At 36.2% G+C, this 24,325-nt stretch overlaps 3 protein-coding genes across 4 annotated transcripts; 2 read left to right on the plus strand and 1 right to left on the minus strand.

The window, feature by feature from the left end:
* The first annotated feature begins 2,917 nt into the window (after positions 1 to 2,917).
* On the plus strand, positions 2,918 to 6,802 carry LOC137717789 (probable xyloglucan glycosyltransferase 5). The gene is made up of 5 exons (XM_068457277.1): positions 2,918 to 4,032; positions 4,601 to 4,909; positions 4,994 to 5,284; positions 5,495 to 5,608; positions 5,696 to 6,802. The coding sequence occupies exons 1-5, from the start codon at positions 3,310 to 3,312 to the stop codon at positions 6,338 to 6,340; spliced, it is 2,082 nt and encodes a 693-aa protein (XP_068313378.1). The 5' UTR covers positions 2,918 to 3,309; the 3' UTR covers positions 6,341 to 6,802.
* Positions 6,803 to 8,893: 2,091 nt separating this feature from the next.
* On the minus strand, positions 8,894 to 11,882 carry LOC137717513 (serine/arginine-rich splicing factor RSZ22A-like). Of its 2 annotated transcripts, XR_011065781.1 has the most exons (7): positions 11,784 to 11,882; positions 11,523 to 11,639; positions 11,300 to 11,388; positions 10,320 to 10,560; positions 9,988 to 10,101; positions 9,141 to 9,741; positions 8,894 to 8,983 (listed from the first exon to the last, which is right to left on the minus strand). XR_011065781.1 is itself a non-coding variant. In XM_068456902.1 (6 exons), exons 2-6 carry the CDS (start codon positions 11,609 to 11,611, stop codon positions 9,705 to 9,707), a joined length of 570 nt encoding a protein of 189 aa, XP_068313003.1. In that variant the 5' UTR covers positions 11,612 to 11,639; positions 11,784 to 11,882; the 3' UTR covers positions 8,894 to 9,704. The 2 variants fall into 2 exon arrangements, 1 of the variants encoding a protein (XP_068313003.1); XM_068456902.1 differs by having other exon boundaries at positions 8,894 to 9,741.
* A 10,538-nt stretch (positions 11,883 to 22,420) lies between these two features.
* On the plus strand, positions 22,421 to 24,029 carry LOC137717821 (probable sarcosine oxidase). Its single transcript, XM_068457308.1, has one exon. It carries the CDS (start codon positions 22,616 to 22,618, stop codon positions 23,819 to 23,821), a length of 1,206 nt encoding a protein of 401 aa, XP_068313409.1. The 5' UTR covers positions 22,421 to 22,615; the 3' UTR covers positions 23,822 to 24,029.
* The last annotated feature ends 296 nt before the right edge of the window (positions 24,030 to 24,325 follow it).

A 24,325-nucleotide genomic window follows, 5' to 3' on the forward strand; every position in this document is an offset into this window, starting at 1 on the left:
TAACTATATCGTCACATTATATATATCGAGTACATTTTTTTTTCTTCACGGAATAACATACCGTGCCAAAGAGTCATATATACATAATTAGCCATCACACTAAATACATCCAAGTTTGTCATGAACTGATGTTGCAAGATTATAAGGTTGAAGATTCGTGATCACATAACCAAATTCTATCGAAAAAAATCAAAACACAAAATAAATTTGGTGGGTTGGCTCACGGGGCCAGGATCTGAGTCTTTCGTAAATAGAAAATCTCATGTAGACCTAAGCTTTGCATGATATGATCACACTCATATGTTTCATGGGACATGTTATCTAACTATATCCAACTATAATATTTAAAAAGATGGGCAACCACGGTTATCCACTCTTTCCGAGTCTCAAAAGACTATGAGAAATTTCACCCTACCTGTGGTCACAATCAAGCAGACTTATCAGCTCGGAACATCAAGCCTGGTACCTCCCACATTCATCACACATTTTCTCATATCTTGCATATTTGTTACAAAAGTATTATGACACAATCAAATTATGAATTAAAATCATAAAGAACCGTGTCTACTAATTAACAGTATAACATAAGTTCACATAAGTATAAAAACTTTAGCATCATACTAGAGACAGAATCAGGCCTGGCTGGATTGTGCTATGACTAATTTCAGACTAGAAAACAGTTTTGATAAACAACTTCACGCTACCATTTTGCATACTAATCCGACCGCTTAGAAAGCTCACTTCTCAACCAACTATATATGATAAAGCTCACTTCTCAACCAACTATATATGATATTTGTGGACATATTCACGATAATATGATGTCTCATGTAATATAAAAAGCGTTTGATCTAATTTACTATTGTTTCTTTTTTGTTCTCTAATTAGACATGTGAATTCAAAGTAGCTAAAGATTTACATGGATCACATAATTAATAAAAAATTTGGAATAAAAAACTGAAAATATGATAAAAATAGCTAGGGTTTTAGTGAATACAAAGATGGACAAGAAATATGGATGGAAGGAGATCTGGGGAAAAGGGTACGAGTTGTAATCTCCAGCTCACAGTATTGTGATCACATCTCTGAGACTGTTGAGATCACATGCATGGAGGCACAGAGATCTACTAATAATTGAGATCATCATCTCCACAGTTTTTCTGCATGAAAACAACAAAACTACGAGTCTACTACTTAACTAGTAGTAGAATGTGAGACTAGTATATTTTATTAAGATGGTACGTACTCATCAGATTCAGAAGACAAATAAAATAAGGGCGGTGCTATCACACAATCCTTTTTTATTTTTTACACAATTTATTTGATTTTTAGTCTTCGAATCGAATAAATTAAAGAAAATTAAATAACATAAATTAACATGAGATGTATAAGAGATAAAAAAGAGTATATGGATAACACCACTTTAAAATAATTTTTGTGGATTTTAATTCTCAGTGAATCTTGATAAGCCAATCTAATGTTAATGTGTCAATGGATTAGCGTACAATAAAGTTTGATTCCTTTCAATATAACTGAATAAAATTCAACTTTACATATGCTGTAAAAGAAAATATGTCTTGAATTTTTTGTTCTTTCAGCGAAAGAAAAAAAAATCAAACTTTAAACATCTTCACGTTAACATATATTACAAGTTTTTTTTGTTTTTGTTTTTGTTTTTTTTTTTTGTTTTTTTTTGTTTTTTTTTTTTTGTGTGTGTTGTGTGTGTCAAAAACAGCTATTGCAAGTTTGGAGTGAAAGAAATCTCATTTAAATATGAAAGTAATCAAGTTTGGAGGGAAAGAAATCTCATTCAAATATGAAAGTAATCAAGTTAATTAAGGTATATGAAAGTAATCAAGTTATTTAAGGTATATTATGTTTTAATTAATCAAGGAGTCAACTTAAATCAATTACAAATTATCATTAACAATTTGCCTACATTATATTAATGAGATGACCATTTGTTCTTGATGATAAAATCATATCATAAGTAAGTTATGTTTTATTGTAGTGGCGAAAAACAATCATATTTATACATCCAAATATACAAGTTTAATCCCTACCGATTGCTCTCCTCCTAACAATTAACAGTTTAACCTATTAACGTTATTGTTGTCAAAAGAAAAAAAAAATTTCATATAATAAAATTTTGCATTTTTTGCAATCTTAAATCAATTAAAAATTTTCATTAACAATTGCTTTATTGTATTAAGTAATTTGACTAATTGACTAAAATAGGAAAAAAAAATTATCCAAACTAGTTAACTAATTAAAAGGAGAAAGAAAGTATAATATGCAAAAATTTAAAAAAAAAAAATAATTTTCTTCCTTTAAAAGAAATGAAATGTGAATAAGTTCACATTTTCACAACCTAAATAAAATAAAATCTTTTTACAACCACATGGGTGGGTAATGGTCTATTGGCTTTTTGTAGTGGCCACTTCATATTTAAATTAAAGAACAAAAGAATATTCTTAAATATAAGCTTTAATTTCATTGCCAAAGAATAATAATAATAATAATACAGTTATTATTTTACTAAAACTTTCTTACATTGAAAGTGAGAGTTAGCTGGTATGGATTATGGCCTGTTTTTGACAGTTGGTGATCTGGGTTTCCTCCCAACTGTTCCCTTGACTGAAATTCTCTTTTTTTTTTTTTTTTAACAAGGCCACTAATTGTCTTAACTCTCTTAATCGTGATTAATGACTGACCATGTTTAGCTCCTGATTTCTCTATTGAATATTCAATTACAATAAAACGCATATTTCTCATTATTTCTTAGGAAGAAAGAATATTTTTTGAGCAGATTCCTAGTCCAGAATATTTCACCAAATGGTAAAATATTCGGTAGAATTTGTGGAGTATAAATTGAAGGGTTGAGCTTTGATGGGTTTACTTGACAAGTACCCCACCACATGGTGTTTGGCCTATTTACAGCTGCAGCAAACAGGCAGATTATACCTTCCCTCATAATGTGGCCTTCCCTTGCTCTCTCTCTGTTTTTCTAGGGTGCCTTTGAGGGAATACAAAGAACCAGAACATCCCACTTTTCCCTTTTTTACCTTTTATTGCCTGCATTTTGCGTAAAATTATGAGCTTTCATATGGGTTCTTCACCCTTTTGAGTTTTTTGAGTTTTCTTTCGTAAAGTTTAGTTTTTTATGGCTGGTTCTCAAATGGGTTTTGTTCATTTCTTTGTTTTCAGATCTGGGTTTTAGTGATTTTTCTTGGTTTTTGTCAAATTTTGGAAATTGGGTCCTCAAACTCTTCAAAGTTTTGAACTTTTTCTGCTATTTAGTGTGAGAAAATGGCTCCAAGGTTGGATTTTTCCGGTTTCTGGGCAAAGGAAAGCAGGAAGGGGACACCAGTAGTGGTGACAATGGAGAACCCCAACTTCTCTGTGGTGGAAATCGACGGTCCAGATGCAGCATTCAGGCCAGTTGATAAGAGCAGGGGGAAGAATGCAAAGCAAGTGACATGGGTTTTGCTTCTCAAAGCTCACCGCGCAGTCAGCTGCATTGGGTGGGTTGCCACCCTCTTCTGGACACTTCTCAGCACCATTAAGAAGCGGTTAATCTTCAGGCAAGGTGTATCCATGGAGAATGGGAAGCTGGGAAACCAGAAGTTACTTTTTACTGTCATTAGAGTCTTCTTATTTACTTCCCTTGGAATCCTGGCATTTGAAGTTGTTGCTTACTTCAAAGGCTGGCATTATTTTAGGAATCCCAGTTTGCACATTCCTGGAACTTCTGATATACAGAGCTTGCTCCACTTGGTTTATGTTGGTTGGTTATCGTTTCGGGCAGATTACGTTGCACCTCCCATTCAAGCACTCTCTAAATTTTGTATTGTTCTTTTCCTTATCCAATCCGTGGATCGAATGATACTTAGTTTAGGTTGCTTGTGGATAAAGCTCAAGAAGATTAAGCCTAGGATTGATCGGGAGTCTTTGAAGTCGGAGGACGTTGAGAAATCGAAATATGAGTACCCCATGGTTCTCATTCAAATTCCAATGTGCAATGAGAAGGAGGTAATGAATTGAACTCTCTCTCTTTGCTGTCTGTTTTGTTCTTTAATTTATTCCATTATTTTGTTATGTTGCTTTTAGCTGGTGGCTGTTTGATTCACTTTGCATTAGTTACTAGTTCTGGATATATATTTATGCTTAATAATCTAGTTGTTCCAACAAACTTGCAAAACTTTGACAATGTGTGGACTGTCTCTATTTAATAAAATGGGGAAAAAAGTGCCTTTGTCTTCTTAGATTCAAACAGAATCGTATAAAACTCCGAAACAGTCAAAGACTTGACAGTCACTATTTAGAAATCATCAAGAATCATCATTATTATAAAGTAATACATCCTTTTACTGAAGATTGTGAATTAGAGTCACACTAGTCAAATTTTGGAACAAAAATGTATAGGATTGCGACATTGTTTGGACATGTTATTGAAACTTAATAGTTAGCGAATGGTACTTTCGGTAGTATGTGATGGTGACTCTGAAAAACTGAAGCATATGAAACTAATTGGCAACTGCAAAAAGTCTTGTAAGATTTTTTGTGATGTTATAAGGTTTTCTGGCCTGGCCTTTTGCAGGTGTACGAGCAGTCTATCTCTGCAGTCTGCCAGATTGATTGGCCAAAGGATCGTGTTCTGATTCAAGTTCTTGATGATTCTGATGATGGGAGCATCCAGTGGTTAATAAAGACAGAGGTTGCTAATTGGAGCCAAAAGGGTATCAACATTATCTATCGGCATCGTGTTGTTAGAACTGGTTACAAAGCCGGAAATCTCAAGTCTGCGATGAGCTGTGATTATGTGAGAGACTATGAATTTGTTGCAATCTTTGATGCAGACTTCCAACCCAATCCAGATTTTCTTAAGCAAACGGTGCCACATTTCAAGGTGAATAATAGCAACATAATATTTTTTCAGTGTGATTTTTGGTCTGAACTCTTCGAATTTAACATATTTTACGTTCTGTTGCAGGACAACCCCGAACTAGGTTTAGTTCAGGCTAGATGGGCCTTTGTGAACAAGGAAGAGAACTTGTTGACTCGTCTCCAAAATGTTAATTTGTGTTTCCACTTTGAGGTGGAACAGCAGGTTAACGGGGTGTTTCTTAATTTCTTTGGTTTCAATGGAACTGCTGGTGTTTGGAGAATTAAAGCCCTTGAGGAGTCTGGAGGATGGCTAGAAAGGACTACTGTAGAGGACATGGACATAGCTGTCCGGGCCCATCTCAACGGTTGGAAATTCATCTACCTTAACGATGTGAAGGTAATCTTGGATTATAGTTTTTCCGTATCCGCTAATACAGGACCACACACATTTGCATTTTATCTGTATGAAATGCTACTTCAATTACATTTAAGTAAATACCATCAACATTCGCATTATGCATGCGATATGTAAGTTTAGGCAAAATCCAAATGAATTTAAGGGAAGGAAAAGAAGATGTTTCAAGCCTTATAGCCATGCAACTTTCAGGTACTATGCGAAGTGCCTGAGTCCTATGAAGCTTACAGAAAGCAGCAGCATCGTTGGCATTCTGGTCCTATGCAGCTATTCAGATTATGCCTTCCAGCAATTATAACTTCCAAGGTGCCTTGAATATCAAAATTCTGTTATTCCCTGTCTCCCGTTGTTTATAACATGTACGATAATTTCTTGCTTTCTTGAATTCTGCAGATATCCGCATGGAAGAAAGCGAACTTGATACTTCTATTCTTTCTGTTGAGGAAACTTATCCTTCCTTTCTATTCCTTCACCTTGTTCTGCATAATTCTTCCGCTAACCATGTTTGTCCCGGAGGCAGAGCTTCCCGCATGGGTCATCTGTTACATTCCTGTTTTCATGTCGTTCCTCAACATTCTTCCATCCCCTAAATCCTTCCCTTTTATTGTTCCTTACCTTCTTTTCGAGAACACAATGTCCGTTACCAAATTCAATGCAATGGTCTCCGGGTTGTTCCAGCTGGGAAGCTCTTATGAGTGGGTTATCACGAAGAAGACTGGCAGGTCATCAGAATCGGACTTACTCGCTGCTGCTGAAAGGGGAACAAAGATGGTAAACCAATTACCAGTCCACAGAGGAGCTTCCGAGAGTGAGCTTTCTGAGTTGAACCAAATTATGGAAGAGAAAGAAGTAGCTCCCAAGCCTATTAAGAAAGCTAACAAAATATATCGGAAAGAGCTTGCTCTAGCATTCCTTTTGCTCACCGCCTCTGTCAGGAGTCTGTTATCTGCTCAAGGTGTACACTTCTACTTCCTGCTCTTCCAAGGCGTGACCTTCCTCCTCGTTGGTCTTGATCTCATTGGTGAGCAAATGAGCTGATATTTCATGGCTACAAGAGAAAAATGGAGAAAAAATCAAACACATACACACATTGAGGGAAGTTCAACCCCTTTCGCCGCGGGAATGGGCAGCAGAGTTACCCTTCGGTTCAGTAACCCAAATTACTTGCAGTCCACAGTGTGAACGAAGAAATAGATAGGAACTTCACATTTTCGAATGTTATTCCTCTTTTTTTTTTTCTTTTTTTTTTTTAAAGTTTTCCAGATAGGGCATTGATCAGTTTTAATGTTCCACGGGTATTGGATTGTTCTTGTTCACCTTAAGAAGGTTTCCCTGAGGCTTGCAAAGGCAAAGCAAGCACCTTTTGTAATTAATTTATCTAGTAATTAATTTATAATAATTCCTTTGCCTCATCGTCTGAGCAAGCATTTGCCTTATTTTTAAATCACAGTTGGAAACATATACCGAAGTAATCTTCCAGCATAAGAATTTTTATACATATATCAAACTATGATTTGTCTGTAATGAGATTTTCCGCTTTTCCACTATCTGGAAATAATGGAGTGTGTGTGTGTCCATGCACACGCGTGTTGAGATAAAATTCAAGTGTCGGCAGGCAAACTGCAAGTGAAACAAAGTTTGCATTTTTATGGTATTTTGTGGCGGCTGAGGATTTTGGTTCTTAACTTTCAAGCTTTCGAAGTGTCCGTTTTCGGGCCACATAGTTTTTGGGGGCCAGAGATCTTTGGTGGGCATGTACGTGATTCTGGGTCCATGTTGTAGTTGTAGGATAGTGCCCTTGGTTGGGAGGTCTAATCAGACAGATACTATCACCACTCTTTCTAAATTTTTACAGAAGAGAACAGAAATTCTTTGATTTGACAAGCCACCTGTTTAAGTCTGCCTCAATTACATTTTACACTCTTCAAGTTTTAGATTTGAGGTAGTTTTCAAACCGGGCTATAATATTTTAAAATTTTCACATTATACCTTGAGCTTTTGAAATTGTGTTAATTATATATACCTTTTGAGTATTTAAACGTCTAATCCTTTATTATATTAATGTGTTTTCTTGTCAATGATGTGTAAATGTGGTTGAACGATTGTAAGTTAATGCATTGCATGAAGCTTCTGCTCACATGCAACTAAAGAATCCAAAATGTGATATGAAGTTTAACAAGAGAGAAAAGTAAGAGTTCAATGACAGACACAAGATATTCTACGCTATATTCTTCTAGCCTGCAAACGAAGGATTCGAACTTGAGTTCAAAGATGAGCACATTACCCTAGCGAGCATGGCTAAGCGTCTGCAAATTGAAACGAAAATTAAAGTGAAGAGTTGAGAGAGAGAGAGAGAGAGAGAGAGAGAGAGAGAGATTGATCCAAGGCTGAAACTTTGGGATGAAAAGATGTGCAGAAATCTCAGGAAGCGACAGAACGTGAAGAACGTGAATGCTTATATAATTATATTAAACAAAAAGCGGTGAGAATTCAATTCTATTTCTTAATTTGGTGATCTAACTTGTCATATGTGCTCCCTCTTATCTACGTAGGTTTGAATTTACATTTTTGTAGTTTAAATTATTTGTTTTTATTGAAATAATAGTGCAGAAGAAGAAAACCGAACGTAAAATTTCAAATGTAAGAATAAATTTTTAATCACTTGAATTACAAGTGAGCACCTCCAATGAAGATGTCAACAGATAAACATTAATTGTTAATTTGATGACTGACGTGACAATGTCAGATTTTCTCTTTTTCTAACCAATATGTTTTTTAAATCCACATAGAGATAAAAATTTAACGAAAGTGTAAGAGGAAAACACAGATATATGAATAGCACCATCGTTTCTTAATTTAGGCCCGATTTGTTGTATTATAATTTTTTTTTATTACAAAAATATAGTGGATTATATATTCTACTCATACACTAAACCTAAACGCTCAACAAGGGCTGTATTGTAAGCTTTGCATTGGAGACCATAATTGATTATATCATGGAGAACTAAATACCTAGTCATTGGCACTTCTAGGTGACTTTCTTTAAGTGCTTATGACAATTAGCATCCAAAACCCAACACAGACAAAATCGGAGAAAAGAGGCCCAAACTCATGACCTAACATGTCGCTCTTAACCGATTAAGCTACAAGCCTCTTGCATAACACTATAATAGTCGATTATTGCAAATAACGGATAGACCGTCACGTTTAACTTGTCATACCGCGGCCAATTCAACAGTCACGCTTTACAGGATTTGGCTTTAAAATATATAAAAGCATTTTTGCAAATACATGGATGAGGAGATACCAACAAAAACCATACTCGCATAAAGAAAATAATTGAAAGCATCATTTTCTGAAATCATCTTGAATTGCTAATGCAAAGCGTCACCAAAATCATAACCAAATATATCGAAACAAAAAGTAGAAAATAACAAGAAGCTTGTAATGTCTATATACTTGGCTATAAAATAATCCAACGCAAAGAAAGAAAAATGTTACTTTCGGTGTAGTCGTAATTTAACTTGGAACCAAATTTGTTTTTCCGTATTTTTAGATCAAATTGAAGATCAAATCCAAGAATATAGGAGCTTTGGGACTAAGAAACTATTGTCACTGCCAAATCTCTAAAAAGTAGAATCATGTAGCACACGCAACGAAGTCGTTTATATATTAGAGTACCTGCATAAACAACTCTATCGTTTATGAACAACCCAAAGTTCTGAAGAACAGATGTGAGTACCTGCACAAACATTCGGCGCGTACCCCGCTGCTCGATCCTTTTAAGTAAAAGTTTAAACAAATGCATTATAGTAGTTTGAGAGAGGCGCATAGCTACCGGCGAAGTTCAAGGAAAATAGAAGCTCTGCAGATAGCAGGCCGGGACCCACAACCATTCAAAAATTGAAGATCCCACTAGCAGGGCAGTGAAGAAATCCCCGGGAGAGTGCAGAAACACAAAATTGAAGCTCTAGCCGGCTGGGACCAACAACCGTGCAAAATTGAAGATCCCAGAGCAGGGCAGTAGTGAAGCACAAAAATCCCAGGGGCCAGGGAGTGCAGAAGAACAAAACCAATGAAGCAGAAGAACCAGACGACACCTCAACACAAAAAGCACAGAAAAAGCATAGAGTTTTAGCAGCATTCTCAGAAACACTCTTAAACAAAGTTATAATGTTTTAAGACTTTACCTTTAAGATCCTTATCCCTACGCCTATTTTGCAAAGGTAAATAAAACGAGCTAGAGTTAAGAAAGGAAGGAACTTAACCAAATCAGAGAGACAGTAGAGGCTGAGGGCGTCCCCCAATTTAAACATAGTTGTCCTGATGTCCAAGCACACTAAACAACACTTAATCCCAGTATATCTTCTTAAACAACACCGCCTAGCCATCCATGCACTCCTTAACTCCTGCTTCGGCGGCGATCCTTTAGACCATTGCTGCAAGTATTCAGCACCATATTTCAGAGAACAAATAAGCAATGGCAACTGTTACACAGCTACTGCCATACTCTACCATCCAATATTGGAACAGTAAATAATGTCCGCATGCATAAGACATATATACCATCATGACATGAATCAAATGGAAAATCATCCTTCCAACACAACTAGTTTCATGCTGTAGAACAAGGGTTTCATAATCTTGCATCAGGATTTGCTAAAATGTAGTGCAAGGAGCCTTACCCATTGGCATATGGCAACTCCTCCCGCCCACGGTATGGTGGGGACCTGCTGCGGCTATTCCCTCGTGGTGTCAAACTGCGACGCCTAGGGGATCTCCCACGAGGACTGTAGCTCCTGCTTAACAGTAGAGAGATGTCAAAAAAGGTATTAGATAAGAGAAATCATCTCCAATCTAGATATAACAGCTGCTATGAGATATGTTTGTGAACTTGCATCCAGCAAGCCAGCTTTCAATACCAAATACACCAGAACACAATATTGTTTGATAACTGACTACCGTGAGAAAAATAAAATGGGAATTAAGTAAAGAATATACGGCAAAATGACATCACCTGCGACCATAACTAGGACTTCTGCGATAGCGAGGGGGAGTGCGGCTACGACGCCTTCCACCACCACCTCCACCACCACCACCACCACGTAGACGACATTCACGAGCAAAATGGCCAGGCTCACCACACTCATAGCACTTCAAATCAGAACCGCCAGAGCGGCCACGACCACCTCCACCACGACCACCACCACCACCACCTCTAGAGTTGTGTGAAAGCTCAACTCTCCAGTTATTCTTACCTGTTCCAAAATAAAAATAAAAACTCAAAAACATTTTAAAGCTCAAAAAAATTTAGAACACCGGAAAACAAAGAGAAAGTTTTTACAGCCAGTAATACCATATAAACTACCCGATGAGAAGGCTTAAATTGAAATAAAATAAAGCCAATGTATGAATCGTTGACAAACAAGTTGAAAATATAATTCCAAGGAGGGCAAGAGACCTCCATCCCTTAGGAAGGGACAGCTGGCCTGGGCTAATTAAAAGTTCAACAAAAACCAAACCAAAGACCCATCAATGCATAAGTAAAGGATTAACATCAAAAAAGAAACGGTGTATCATAAAAAGCAAGACCGCAAGTCACAATTCTAGAAGAGGAAAACAGAATGCTCACAACTCAAGCAACAGTATCAATATTGTTCGACTAAATTACATGTTATATGATGAGCATTATTTTGATTGAGATATCTCACATCTCAAAAAGTTCAGAAATTTCAATGAAGGTGATGACCACAGTATATAGAGAAGAAACCTAGACCTAGTTGAACACGCATAATTCGTGAAAAATCACAGGTTCCATAAGGAAGATTTTGAAATACGCATCTCAAAACAGATACCATCATTCATTGTTCAGCTGAATTATGCTGCTTCACAAACAAAACGTTCCGATGAACTTATGCTTCTCCCTTATGGCGGATTCAAATGATATAAACTAAGAAAACTCCATATTAAAAATCAACAGCCAAGTACTAAACATACCATCTATTTCACGGATTGCATCCTCTGCATCTCTACTGTCATCGAAGTCAACAAAAGCATAACCCGGTGGTCTCCGAGCAACCCACACGCTGCGAAATTAACAACACAAAAGATCAATAACCATCCTCCATAAAAATAACACCACTTTACGAATCCGTGCGTAAATTACTACAAATATTATAACAAATCAGACAGAAAGGTCAAAAATTTAACAGCAAATTACCTTCTAATATTTCCAAAAACACGAAACTCGTCTTCGAGCTCTCCCTCGGACACTCGAGGACTCAAGTTTCCGACGTACACACGAGACATTCTTCGAATCAAGCTGTAAAATCACAAACTAAAAAGCAAAAGCAAAGAACACATTTTTCAAATTTAATCAGAAATTAACAACGATTAGTAGTGAAATTTAGGGATTTGGGGGATTAAGAATCGAACTGAATAGAAAGCATGAAAGGGGAAAGAGTAGGAGAGAGATCTGAACCTTGAGCGTTGCCGTAATAGACGGAGAGAAACCCTAGCAGCAGTTCCTTTTTGGGGGTCGGTCACTCAGGTTTTGGATTTTATAGGAGGCTAATTGGTCAACGACCCCTCTAAAGTTTAAAATCTCAGATTGGCCCCTCAAAGTTTTTTTTTTTCAATCCGCATATCCCCTCAGATTTTTTTTTTTTTCTCTTTCTCTCTTAGTATTCCATGTAATCGCATGACACATCATTTTTTGAAGTATAATGCGTAGATATGCGGTATCACTTTGTACCTTTCTGTTCCATTTTTGACATACCCATAGCTGATATGCTTAAGGATGTACTCAAAATTTCTTGCGGATTTTGACTCTAATGAAAGATGTTCATTTTTCGCTTCAATAAGTTCTCATTTGAGATATTCGACATGTTTATCGTGAACCAAATTTTATTATTGATGCTCTTGCTTCATGTGGTTGTATTCTTCCAAATACTTGTATTAGTGGGTCTAAAGTTGACTTATGATAACATGCAATTGAAATGCTTAATTTGGAAGACAATGAATATGATTTCATTTCTTTATCATCGTTCAAAGATCATCTCTAAAACACTGATTTGATTTGGAGACCATTTAGTCATCCATATAAATCAACTATTAAATTATGAAATTATTTATTAACTATTAAATTATTAAACCTATTTGTAATTTTTTTTTATTTAATTAGACTTGTGTGACCCATTTATGTGTCACATCAACACATAATAGAGTTTTTGATAGAATTGTGACAGAATGATTACATTGATTTGAGACACTTACTTGAGGGACTATGACCTGGTTTGGTATTGAGGTGATTCTGAAAAAAGCTGGTATCAAAAAAAGCTGGGAGTTGTTTTTGTGTTTGGTAAACATTCAGCTTCAGTTTTTTTTCACAGTTTTGGGTGAAAAAAAACCAAAAACAAGAAGCTGCAAAACCCAGCTTTGAAAAATCGGCTTTTTTCACATTTGTTTTACATAAAAGTTTACCAAACACTATAATACTGTTTTTTTTTTCAAAAGCACTTTTACAAAAAAGTTTACCAAACACTCTGCTGCTTTATTTCACAGCCGCTTATTCTCACATCACAGCAGAATCAGCTTTTTTTTCAAAGCACAGCAATACCAAACCAGCCCTATATTGATCAATTTTCAATTTCAGGAACCATTTTGATGTCATGGGCAATTTCAAGGACTATTTGTGAGGAAAAAAAAATGACTTATGGAGCCCATTTATGTGTCACATTAGCACTTAACAGATTTTTTTAATAGAATTGTGACGGAATGATCACATTGATTTGCAACACCCATTTTCAGGGATTATATTGATTGATTTTCAATTTTAAGGATCATCTTGATGGTGATGATCAATTATAAGGATCATTTATGATAAAAATCCTAAAAAATAATCACTCCATTTTTTGCTGTTAATTTTTTATGGTAATGGTGTGCCTTAGGAGCCCAAAGAAATTAGAGCGGTGTTTGCAAAAGCCTAGATAAACATTTTGCAAAGAAGGCCCAGCCCAACACACGGCGAAGAGCAGTGTCAACTTATTAGCCCAGGTTCAAATAACATGCACTTGTATCTACATTGCTCAAAACCCAAAGCTCTGTACCGCAGCTCATAATTTATTTCCATCGGAAACCCTAGAACTATAGACATCAGATGAGAAAAAAGAAAGAAGAAACAAACCCTAGGTCCTAGGGCGAGGAACGGGAAATAGGGAGAGAAGAGTAAAATGGTAATTACAAAGGCAAATCTCATGATCAAGGACCTTGTAATTGAGAAGAAAGTTTTTAGTGTGCAAGGAATACAGTCTGGTACATCAAGTGTCATAATACAAGTGGTTGGGAAAAAAAAATTCAATTATCCAACCACTTTTATTATGACATTTAGTGTACCGAGTCGTGTTTCCGGCACCTTAGAAAATCTCTCGTAATTAATACCATAACTGTAGGATCTTCATTCACCAAGTCTCTTAGGTCTTGTTTGGTATTCTTTTTTATTTAATTTTTTTGCTTTCAAAAACACTACTAGAGGGACTGATAAATGCAAATCCATTCCAAATTCACCAAATCTCCAAGCTTTTACTTTGCTGTATAATCATGTTCATCTGAATCATCTCTAGTGATTTGTGGAGCCTTGGGTCATATAATAATTAAGCTCTTTTGAATTGGATGCTTCAAAGCTAGCCGAAAAAAAGAGTTCCCCCAATTGCTTTCCATCAAAGATTCAATCATAAAATGTCTTTGATTCCAACAAGAAGACGAACAACTTTCGTTTGTGTTAAAATTTGAGACGGCGTGTAGATTTCTTATATTTATTTTCTTTTTCATCTTTTTTTGTTTTGTTTTGAATAAAGGATATTTTTCTACTCTAAGGGGAGGGGATGAGCTTTGCCTCATAATAGGCTAGCAATAATATGATTCAAATTCACTTTTTGGCGAGAATCGAACTTAAGGTTCTCACTTACAAGTGTAGAGAAATATCACTAGACCGTAGTACTAAGTGGCTTTGTTCATTTAGTTCAAAGTACTTTTATAAACTTGTTACTTTGGAGTTTGGAGTGTAGAACAAACTAACTCTTTGCCATTCACACACTCACTTTTACTTCTCACACACCCATTCAATTTTTTGGTCGTCGGATTGAATGAATAGATTAAGATCAATGACCAAAAATTAACAAATATGTGTAAGAGACAAAAATAGGTGTGTGAATAGCATTATCCCTTGCGAAATATAGGATCAGTAAACGGAAATTCACTAAGATTGAATTGAAGTGGGATCTTCAATAGTGGTACTGAGGGTGTCTTTAGAGTATATCGAATCAGTATAACTATCATTCTTCTCTTCTGACACATCAATGGAATTTCAATCATAATATAAAAGAAGTGATACAAAATTTCTTTCTTCCTTAGCATTTCATGCTTAAGCTCTTCAATCCTTAGTGCAAGCACTATACATAGTTAAAACTAATTTTATTTTATTCATTAAACTACTTTTTAATCACTTTCACTGAGGAAGAACAAGCCAATTTGATATGCGTTGCATCTTTTGCGGCTGCTCCACCCCTTTCTTCCCTTTCTTTCTTTGTTTTCTTTCTTTTGTACTTGTGCTTTTTGGAATTTAGCTCTACTTTCTATAGAACATTCTATTTGTCCATTTCAATTGAAAATGATCATAGCATTGGCCCATTTCAAACCTTGTCTAATTTCAAAGCACTGGGTTAAACTCTCGTGAAAAAATAACTTATTTCTCATGAGTGTATACACTCATTTGATATTATTTTTCTTGTCTCAAAAACAAGATAAAAGAATTTCCTGTCACAAAAAGTAATCAAATTTTGTAATATCGTGTCTGATGCAATACGTTGCTTGAGCAAACTGTTCTTAAATCTTACGAGGAGACTAATAATCCTAAAAAAAAAAAACAAAACAAAAAAAATACATTAGTCATCATTTTCTTCCTAATCAAAAGATACATAACTCGTCACAAAATATTGAGTTTTATGCGTCCGACGTCGTGCATTGTACGTGTACATCACAAATCTTTCTTTCAAATGTGAGTGTTTGACACATAACATTGCATGTGTACACATTACAAATATCTCTTTCAATCATATGAAGAGTCTAATCATCCCCAAATGCATGAACTATATCTATTCAAATCATGTGAAGCCATGAAACATGACATCAAATCAGACAAGAGAACACTGTGAAGTTTTCCATGGTCTGTCAAATCGTACATGTGGCATGTATTTTATGTAGTTTATCATGAATATTAGCTTTCTATTGCACATTGTGAAGGCCATTACCCAAAAGAAGAAAAGTTGTAGCATGAGATCATGGATTGCGACCAGTGGCGGATCCAGGATTTTAACATCGGGTGATCCCAATTTAGAAGCTTTGAAAAAAATTAGACGAAAAACCTTGAAAAATTAAATGATGAACTACTGACTTTTCGTTTACACATTACATACTACAGCTTGGGATCATTTCCAAAATAAACCACAAGGTTTCAGTTTCAGCATTTTATACCTAAATGTTTTTATGTTCAGTTTTTATGACTGGTTTAAAACGAAGTAAACACTGGAAGTGATGCATTGTTCTGATGGTTAGAATTTTCCTATTCAATCACGGCGTCCCGGATTCAAACATTCTTTCTTTTTTTATTGTAAGATAAGCATAGAAATTGTCTTATGTAATTAGAAAACGATGCAAACAAATGAAAATAATAAAAAATGAATAAAACAAAGAGAAGAACATACACGCAAACAAGATGAAATTGATAGCAATTAAAAATAGATCAAAAAAAGAAAGGAAGAATAAGGGAGCGGTAGAGAACGAAAGGATATAATTTCAACCAAAAAAACAAAAGAAAAGCAAAGACGTAAAATAAAGTGACGTGGCTTAATTTTCTAAAAGCTAGAAAACGCCTTGGCCCAAAAACAAATGGCCATAAAGCAAACACTTATTAAATGACAGGATGAAACGATGCCGTATTGTCGGAGAAACTTTTTAATGTGACCGTCACACGAGGCGGTACAACACATGTTTCTATATAAATGGTGAGATATATGTGTTAAAATGTTTTAAAATTTTTCATCACTTACATAAAAACACGTGATGTACCATCCGTATTCCTGTCACAACTAAAAATTTCTCGTATTGTCGAGCGTAAAAAGTTGAAAAAAGCTGTTTTTCTTCTTCCTCCTCCTCAGGCTGCCCTTTTTGGTTTTCTTTCCCCGCGGGCACTACCACCAAATGCCCAGATTTAGATGGTCCTCAGTGGTCTTCACAGTCAACTATTCGGACTTTCAGGTGGTCCTAGAACCACCTTGGTCCCTTAATAGATTCGTCCCTAATTGTGAGAGAAGACAAGAGAACAAAAAATTCCACAACCAAGGCAAATACCAACCATGCAATAATAACGTGTTACCTGACAAAGCTGACTTGTTTAGAGGTTGTGAATGGCTTAAGTCCCTTTTCAAGCACAAGTCGCCGCCCATGATATCAGAAAAATGAAGGGTTTGTGTTCACTCTCCATGGCATCATTTCAATCTTCATTGGGATATTATTAAGTGAGCCTGTATACTTATTGAATTATATATGCTCATCGGGCATTCGGAGAGCGTAAGATGAATATCTGATACTGCTAATAAGGATTCCTGTATTAAATCTCATTTTGATCATTATGATACTAGGGCTCAAAGCTTTGGTGCATACATGATTTTAGGGTAAAGTACAAAAAACTACCTCAACTATTGAGGTCACGAAAGTTTCATACCTCATCTTTTAAAATTGACAATGTCGTACTGCATATTACGAATTTGTGACAATGCCATACCTCCGTCAATTTTTCTGTTAGTTTTTCTGTTAAATGCTGACGTGGCAAGAGACGGGGACCACTTTCTATTAAAAAATTATTAAAAACTAAAAAAAAAATTTAATATTTTTTAAATATTAAAATAATAAATAAAAGTAAAATTAAAAAAAAAAGGATAAAGTACAAAAAACTACCTTAACTATTGGGATCACGACAGTTTCATACCTCATCTTTTGAAATTGATAATGTCATACCGCATCTTACGAATTTGTGACAATGTCATACCCCCATCAATTTTTCTGTTAGTTTTTCTGTTAAGTACTGACGTGGCTTGATTCGGGACATACTTTCTATTAAAAAATTATTAAAAACTAAAAAACAATTATTTAATATTTTTTAAATATTAAAATAATAATAAAAAGCAGAGAAAAAAAAACATAGTTCGTCCCTCCCCTCCCCCTCCCCCTCCCCCTCCTCTCTCTTCTCCCCATCTTCATTTTCTTCCCCCCACCTGCAAACCCAAAAAAATAAAAAAAAATTGAAAACCCAACAACCCCCTGCAGAAGAACAAGAAGGAGAAGGAGGAGGAGGAGGAGGAAGAAGAAGAAGAGGAAAAAAAAAAAAATTCCCCCCTGCCGGCGCGGAAGAAGAAGAAGGGAGAAGGAGAAGGAGGAAGAAGAAGAAGAGGAAGAAAAAGAGGAGAGGAAGAAAAAATAAAAATAAATTTGAAAACCCATCAACACCCCCTGCGGAAGAAGGAGAAGGAGAAGGAGAAGGAGGAAGAAGAAGAAGAAGAGGAAAAAAAGGAGGAAGGAAATTTTTTTTTATTTTTAAAACCATCAACTCCCCTGCGGAAGAAGAAGAAGAAGAAGAAGAGGAAAAAACAAAATTATTTTTGAAAACCCATCAAACCCCAAATCCACCACTTTCATCCATTCTCTACATCCTCTTCCGCACCCATCATCCACCTTCTCTGCTCACCCATCTTCCCGCCGACGGGATCTGGGGTTTTTTTTTTTTTTTTTTTCTGGGTTGCAGGAGGGAGAAGAGTGGGTGTGGGTGTGGGGAAATTGAGTGTAGGTGTGGGGGGAAGACAAATTGGATTTTTTTTTTTTTTTTTTTTTGGGATTTGCAGGTGAGGGAAGAAGATGAAGATGGGGAGAGGAGAGAGGAGGGAGGAGTGGGGAGGGGAGGGACGAAATGAGGGGTTTTTTTTCTTTTCTGCTTTTTATTATTATTTTAATATTTAAAAAATATTAAATAATTGTTTTTTAGTTTTTAATAATTTTCTAATAGAAAGTAGGTTCCGAATCAAACCACGTCAGCACTTAACAGAAAAAATAACAGAAAAATTGATGGAGGTATGACATTGTCACAAATTCGTAAGATGCAGTATGACATTGTCAATTTTAAAAGATGAGGTATAAAATTGTCGTGACCCTAATAGTTGAGGTAGTTTTTTGTACTTTACCCTTTTTTTTTAATTTTACTTTTATTTATTATTTTAATATTTAAAAAATATTAAATATTTTTTTTAGTTTTTAATAATATTTTATTAATTTTTTAATAGAAAGTGGTTCCCATCTCTTGCCACGTCAGCATTAAACAGAAAAATTGACAGAGGTATGACATTGTCACAAATTCGTAAGATGCGGTATGATATTGTCAATTTTAAAAGATGAGGTATGAAACTGTCATGACCCCAATAGTTGAGGTAATTTTTTGTACTTTACCCATGATTTTATCTATTTATTTTTTTCTATGTGGGAGAAGTGGCCTTCCATGAACAAATGAGTATGTCAAACTTGTAACTTTCTTTATAATGTGGCAAGGCTTTCTGAGATAAAACTTACATTTAATCTGAGAAGCTTGTAACTTGTACCTTAAATAGTTAGAATCATTTATTTTTGCATTCGAAGTCTTAAATTCCATTCTCCTTTCCTAAACATCACTAGTAGAGGTCAACTAGGCCTTGCCCATGCTTAACTAATAAATGATCTCATTGATTAAAGTTTTTGGTTTGGATTCATATCAATTAAGAATGAGATAGGAAGGAAATATACTAAATTTTTTTCTCTATAAATTTTCTTGAGACTTGAATATAATGATTTGTCACTTAGTACTATGGTCTAGTGATATTTTTTTTTCACTTATAAATGAGAGGTCTAAATTTGAACTTGGCGTTTTCTACCAAAGATAAAGAAAGGGTGGTGAAAAATAAACTCTTTTTTTATGTATCTCGGTGCCTGTGATTCTAGGACAAATATTTTGTGCATTAACTGGATCTCTCTACAGAGCTGACATGTCTTATATTCAATTCTTAACAAATGCGAATTCGAATTAAATTACTATGGCTAACCCTATTATGAAGTTTAGCCCACTTCCCACCCCTTGGCACACATAATATCAATGTATTAAAAAACATAATAATTTTAGGGTAATGTTAGGAAGACTGAATTTGTATAAAAAATCTTGTAAACTAAATGACATGGAAGTTGACGATTGGATTATAAGCGTTCATAAATATGCTTATTTCTTATTGGTAACACATCATTTAGTTTGCAAATTTTATCTATAAATAAATATATTCTTCCTAACATTACTCATAATTTTATATTCAATACGTTAAAAGTGGCACAATTCGCATGATCATTGTCCAATTTTTTTGTGCCCATATGTTACTTGCCTTACAAGTCACATCAATGATCAATTAGATGAGCATGCTTCTACTTTAATTTTTATGAACTTATTTCAATCTCATATTAAATTAGACGAGGAATGTGAGTTTTCTTCTGCACTTAAGTTTGAATTTCTCTATTCGTAGTTTAGATTAAACTAGAATATGATTCAAATAAAAAAAATTAAGATAAATTACACAAAACAACCTCAACTATGGATTGAACTACAATCTCATAAATATGCTTATTTCTTATTGGTGACACATCATTTAGTTTACAAATTTTGTCTATAAATAAATTTAGTCTCCCTAACATTATTCATAATTTTAGGCAGCTACTAGACCCACCCCATTATCTTATTTTCCCACCCACCTTAAAAAGTTAAAAAATTAAAATGTTATTTCCTCACCCACTATTATTTCCAAAATAACCTTTAGGTTAATATATACATACATATGAAATTATAAAATTGTCTCTTAAAAAAAAAACAAATAATATGTAAATGAAAACCACTGCGGTCTGCAAATTCAAATAGAAATGGCAGAGGTATCCAAATTCAAAAGAATTCGACAACGATAAATTCAAAAATACAATGGACAAATTCAAATGACCTACACACAAATTATTCTTCTACCTTTTCAATGGAAACATAATCTTCTACTTCTTCCGTAGAAACGTCATCTTCCACCCATTCAATGAAAAAGTAATCTTCTAAGTCCATTGATATTTTTTTTACTTTCTCTAAATGAAGAGAGATGAAAATATGAGTTAGGGTTTAAGGTAGGCAAATCGTCTCCCATGTCCAACTTTTTTTTTTTTTAAATTAAACAAAATAAGATAATTAATGTCTTTATCAATCATTTTGCAAATGGACAAATTTGTAATTAAAAAATTCATTAAAAGACAAGTGGGAAGATAAGACATTAGGATGTAAATAACATCACTCTATTATTATATTCAATACGTTAAAAGTGGCAAAATACGCATGATCATTGTCCAATTTTTTTGTGCCCATATGTTACTTGCCTTACAAGTCACATCAATGATCAATTAGATGAGCATGCTTCTACTTTAATTTTTATGAACTTATTTCAATCTCATATTAAATTAGATGAGGAATGTGCGTTTTCTTCTGCACTTAAGTTTGAATTTCTCTATTCATAGTTCAGATTAAACTAGAATATGATTCAAATAAAAAAAATTAAAATAAATTACACAAAACTACTTCAGCTATAGGTTGAACCACAATCTCATACCTCATGTTTTTCAAATTACAATGTCATACCTTATCTTACGAATTTGTTACAATGTTAGAACTCTGTTAATTTTTTTGTTAATTTTTCTGTTAAATATTAACGTGGTAAATGTGGACCCATATTTTTGTTGACAGATGTCAAGTTTAAGCCACGTAGACCAAAAAACTAACATAAAAATATTGAAAGGGTCACTCTCTGTCCTCCCCACCTTCCTACCGTGCACAGCCTGCACCTCATTCGTCTATCTCCTCCCATCTTTGTTCTTCATCTTGATCAGCCACAAACAACAAAAAAAGGGGAATTTTTTTTTTCGTTAATCTCCCAATATTCCTTGGTATGAACACCTATCTACTCTCTCTCTAAAAAACTTGATCAGAGCAAAACCCACATCCCATAATCCGATTTCGAGCTCCAATGTCTAAGGACCCATCCTAGACCGACCAAGAATCCATGCCGTTCTTCGAAGCTTTGAAGAAGTTCAACCGTTTGAAGCCATTGGAGGCTTAGAGCAGTCTCTGGGCATTTGGATTTTTTCCAGTTGCATGATTCTGTGCACAGAGTTGTGGTCGAAAGGTTTCAATTCCCAGGCCAATCAGAGCGGTTCATGTGGTTGCAGAGTAATGGGTTGGGGTAGGACTGGAGGGTTGAGTTTCTAGGAGAAGAGGGTGGTGGGTGTGATGTGTTTGAAGGGGACGGTATGGTCCCCACCGTCAAATCGAGAGAAACGAGGGAGCCGCCGTCAAATTGAGATAAATGAAGAAGCGAGAGGTCTGAGATGGAGAGGATGAAGAAAAGAGATCCAGAGAGATGGACTGAGATCAGTGAGATCCGTGGGAGGCAGGAGGTGGAGCCCGAGATGGTGTTTGAGGGAAGTGAGGATCGAGATTTGGAGCGGCAGGGGAGGCTTTTTGCTGGAAATTGGGGATTAGGGTTCTCGAGAGGGTGGTGGCTTTTTGGCTGGGGGGGCGCACGCAGTTCACGATTTTATTTTTTAAAATTTTAATTTTTTCAAGTTTTTTTATTTTGTTAAAATTTTTTTTATTCCAAGTGGAGGAATTTAGGAGTTTAGGTAGGCGAGGAGTGGACCCCACATGTTCTATGTCAGCATTTAAAAGCAAGCTTAATAGAAAATTTAACAGATGTCTAACACTGTAATAAATTTGTAAGTTGATGTATGAGTATGACATTAAAATGTTTAAAATATAAAGTATGAGATTGTTATGCGATCTAAAGTTGAGATGTTAAAATGTAATTTACCTAAAAAAAAATTATGTAATAAAAATGTTGGTTTCTAATTTTTGTTGGTTAAATTCCAAAAGTAAATGTTTATAGTTTACTCTCTTACCAAAATTAAACAGTGGCAATCTCGAAATTCAGAGCAAAAAGTTGGCGGGTTTCACCAAATTCTCACGTTAAAAATGAGCTCGCACTCGCTCCCGTAATCACTTCTCACAAGTGACTGATCCAAAGAGAGTAGCCCACCAAATTCCAAAACTCCCACGACCGCCTTCGTCCTCTTCCTCGTCCTCCTCCTCCGGCAATCGCCTGACACCTTCCAGAGATGGAATATTCCGGCGATGAGTTCGACGTCATCGTAGTCGGAGCCGGCGTTATGGGAAGCTCCACCGCCTACCAGACCGCCAAGCGCGGCCAGAAGACCCTCCTCCTCGAGCAATTCGACTTCCTCCACCACCGCGGCTCCTCCCACGGCGAGTCCCGGACGATTCGCGCCACGTACCCGGAAGATTACTACACGCCCCTCGTCCTCGAGTCCTACAAGCTCTGGCAGCAGGCGGAGTCCGAAATCGGCTACAATGTCTACTTCAAAGCCAACCAATTGGACATGGCTCTGGCGAACGACAAGTTTCTCCTCGCCATTGTCGAGAGTTGTCGGAAAAACTCGGTCGCGTTTTCGGTCATGAACCGGGACCAGCTGCACCAGGAGTTCTCGGGTCGGGTTATGATTCCGGAGGATTGGGTGGGTGTTGTGACGGAGCACGGCGGGGTTATTAAACCCACCAAGGCGGTGTCAATGTTTCAAACCCTCGCTTTGCAGAACGGTGCCGTTTTGAGGGATAATATGGAGGTGAAGGGTGTGGAGAGAGATGGGGTGAGAGGAGGGGTTTGGGTATCCACAGCAAAAGGGGAGAGGTTTTGGGGGAAGAAATGTGTGGTGACGGTTGGGGCTTGGACGACAAAGTTAGTTAAAACGGTTGGCGGGATCGAACTGCCGATAAAGCCGTTGGAAACCACCGTGTGCTACTGGCGGATTAAGGAGGGGCACGAGGGTGCTTTTGCTATCGGAGGAGACTTCCCCACCTTTGCTAGCTATGGGAACCCCTACATTTATGGGACGCCCTCTTTGGAGTATCCCGGTTTGATCAAGGTCGCCGTGCATGGCGGGTACCCGTGTGACCCCGATAAGAGGCCATGGGGTCCAGGGAACCCGCTGGCTCCGTTGAAGGAGTGGATAGAGGGGATGTTCTCCGGCGTGGTTGACTCCGGCGGGCCGGTGGCTACACAGTTGTGCATGTACTCAATGACCCCGGATGAGGATTTTGTGATCGATTTCTTGGGTGGGGAGTTTGGGAAGGATGTGGTGGTGGGCGGTGGGTTTTCGGGTCACGGGTTCAAGATGTCGCCGGTGGTGGGGAGGATTTTGGCTGACCTTGCGCTTACTGGGGAGGCTGAAGGAGTGGAGCTGAAGCACTTTAGGATGGCAAGGTTTCAAGAGAATCCCAAAGGCAATGCCAAAGACTTTCTGTAAATGCTTGTAACAAACCTCTGCAAAATTTTTGTACAGAAAATAAGACAAAAGAAGAGTGTGAGCGGGACGAACTCAGAAATTTCTTCTAGCGGGGGCAACCGAAAATAACTAAGAAAACTTTATTATAGTATGGTTATACGCAATATGATATTAAGGATGATTTCAAATGATGATGTATCACAATTTTAATGTTACAAAAATTTCAATATAGTAATGGAAAGTGGCAAAATGATGAGAAAAATATAAATACATGAAAGGTGGGAGAGGGTTTTTTTGGTTTGAACGACAAAACAAGAGCACTATTACTCATATGATATTTGATATGAAGTATAAGTAGAATGAATATATATTGGATATTAGATATATATATATATATTTTCTTCAAAAATGATCCGTTTATATTATATAATTGTAGTCTGTAACTAAGCAAACGAATTACTTGAGTGAGGGGTATCTGCCCCCACTAAACCTTCATTGGCTCCGTCCATGAATGTGAGAGGAGGT

The sequence above is a fragment of the Pyrus communis genome, chromosome 15 (assembly GCF_963583255.1).
Source record: "Pyrus communis chromosome 15, drPyrComm1.1, whole genome shotgun sequence".
Classification (NCBI taxonomy): Eukaryota; Viridiplantae; Streptophyta; class Magnoliopsida; order Rosales; family Rosaceae; genus Pyrus; species Pyrus communis.

What these genes read in the sequence shown, in the direction of transcription:
- LOC137717513 (XM_068456902.1), bottom strand. Translation starts at nt 11,611, where the DNA reads ATGTCTCGTGTGTACGTCGGAAACTTGAGTCCTCGAGTGTCCGAGGGA. An exon ending in GTTTTTGGAAATATTAGAAG is followed by an intron (nt 11,389 to 11,522) that starts GTAATTTGCTGT and finishes TTAATTTCGCAG; the next exon opens with CGTGTGGGTTGCTCGGAGAC. An exon ending in TGCAATCCGTGAAATAGATG is followed by an intron (nt 10,561 to 11,299) that starts GTATGTTTAGTA and finishes ATTTTGGAACAG; the next exon opens with GTAAGAATAACTGGAGAGTT.
- LOC137717821 (XM_068457308.1), top strand. Translation starts at nt 22,616, where the DNA reads ATGGAATATTCCGGCGATGAGTTCGACGTCATCGTAGTCGGAGCCGGC.
- LOC137717789 (XM_068457277.1), top strand. Translation starts at nt 3,310, where the DNA reads ATGGCTCCAAGGTTGGATTTTTCCGGTTTCTGGGCAAAGGAAAGCAGG. An exon ending in CAATGTGCAATGAGAAGGAG is followed by an intron (nt 4,033 to 4,600) that starts GTAATGAATTGA and finishes GGCCTTTTGCAG; the next exon opens with GTGTACGAGCAGTCTATCTC. An exon ending in CAGCAATTATAACTTCCAAG is followed by an intron (nt 5,609 to 5,695) that starts GTGCCTTGAATA and finishes TGAATTCTGCAG; the next exon opens with ATATCCGCATGGAAGAAAGC.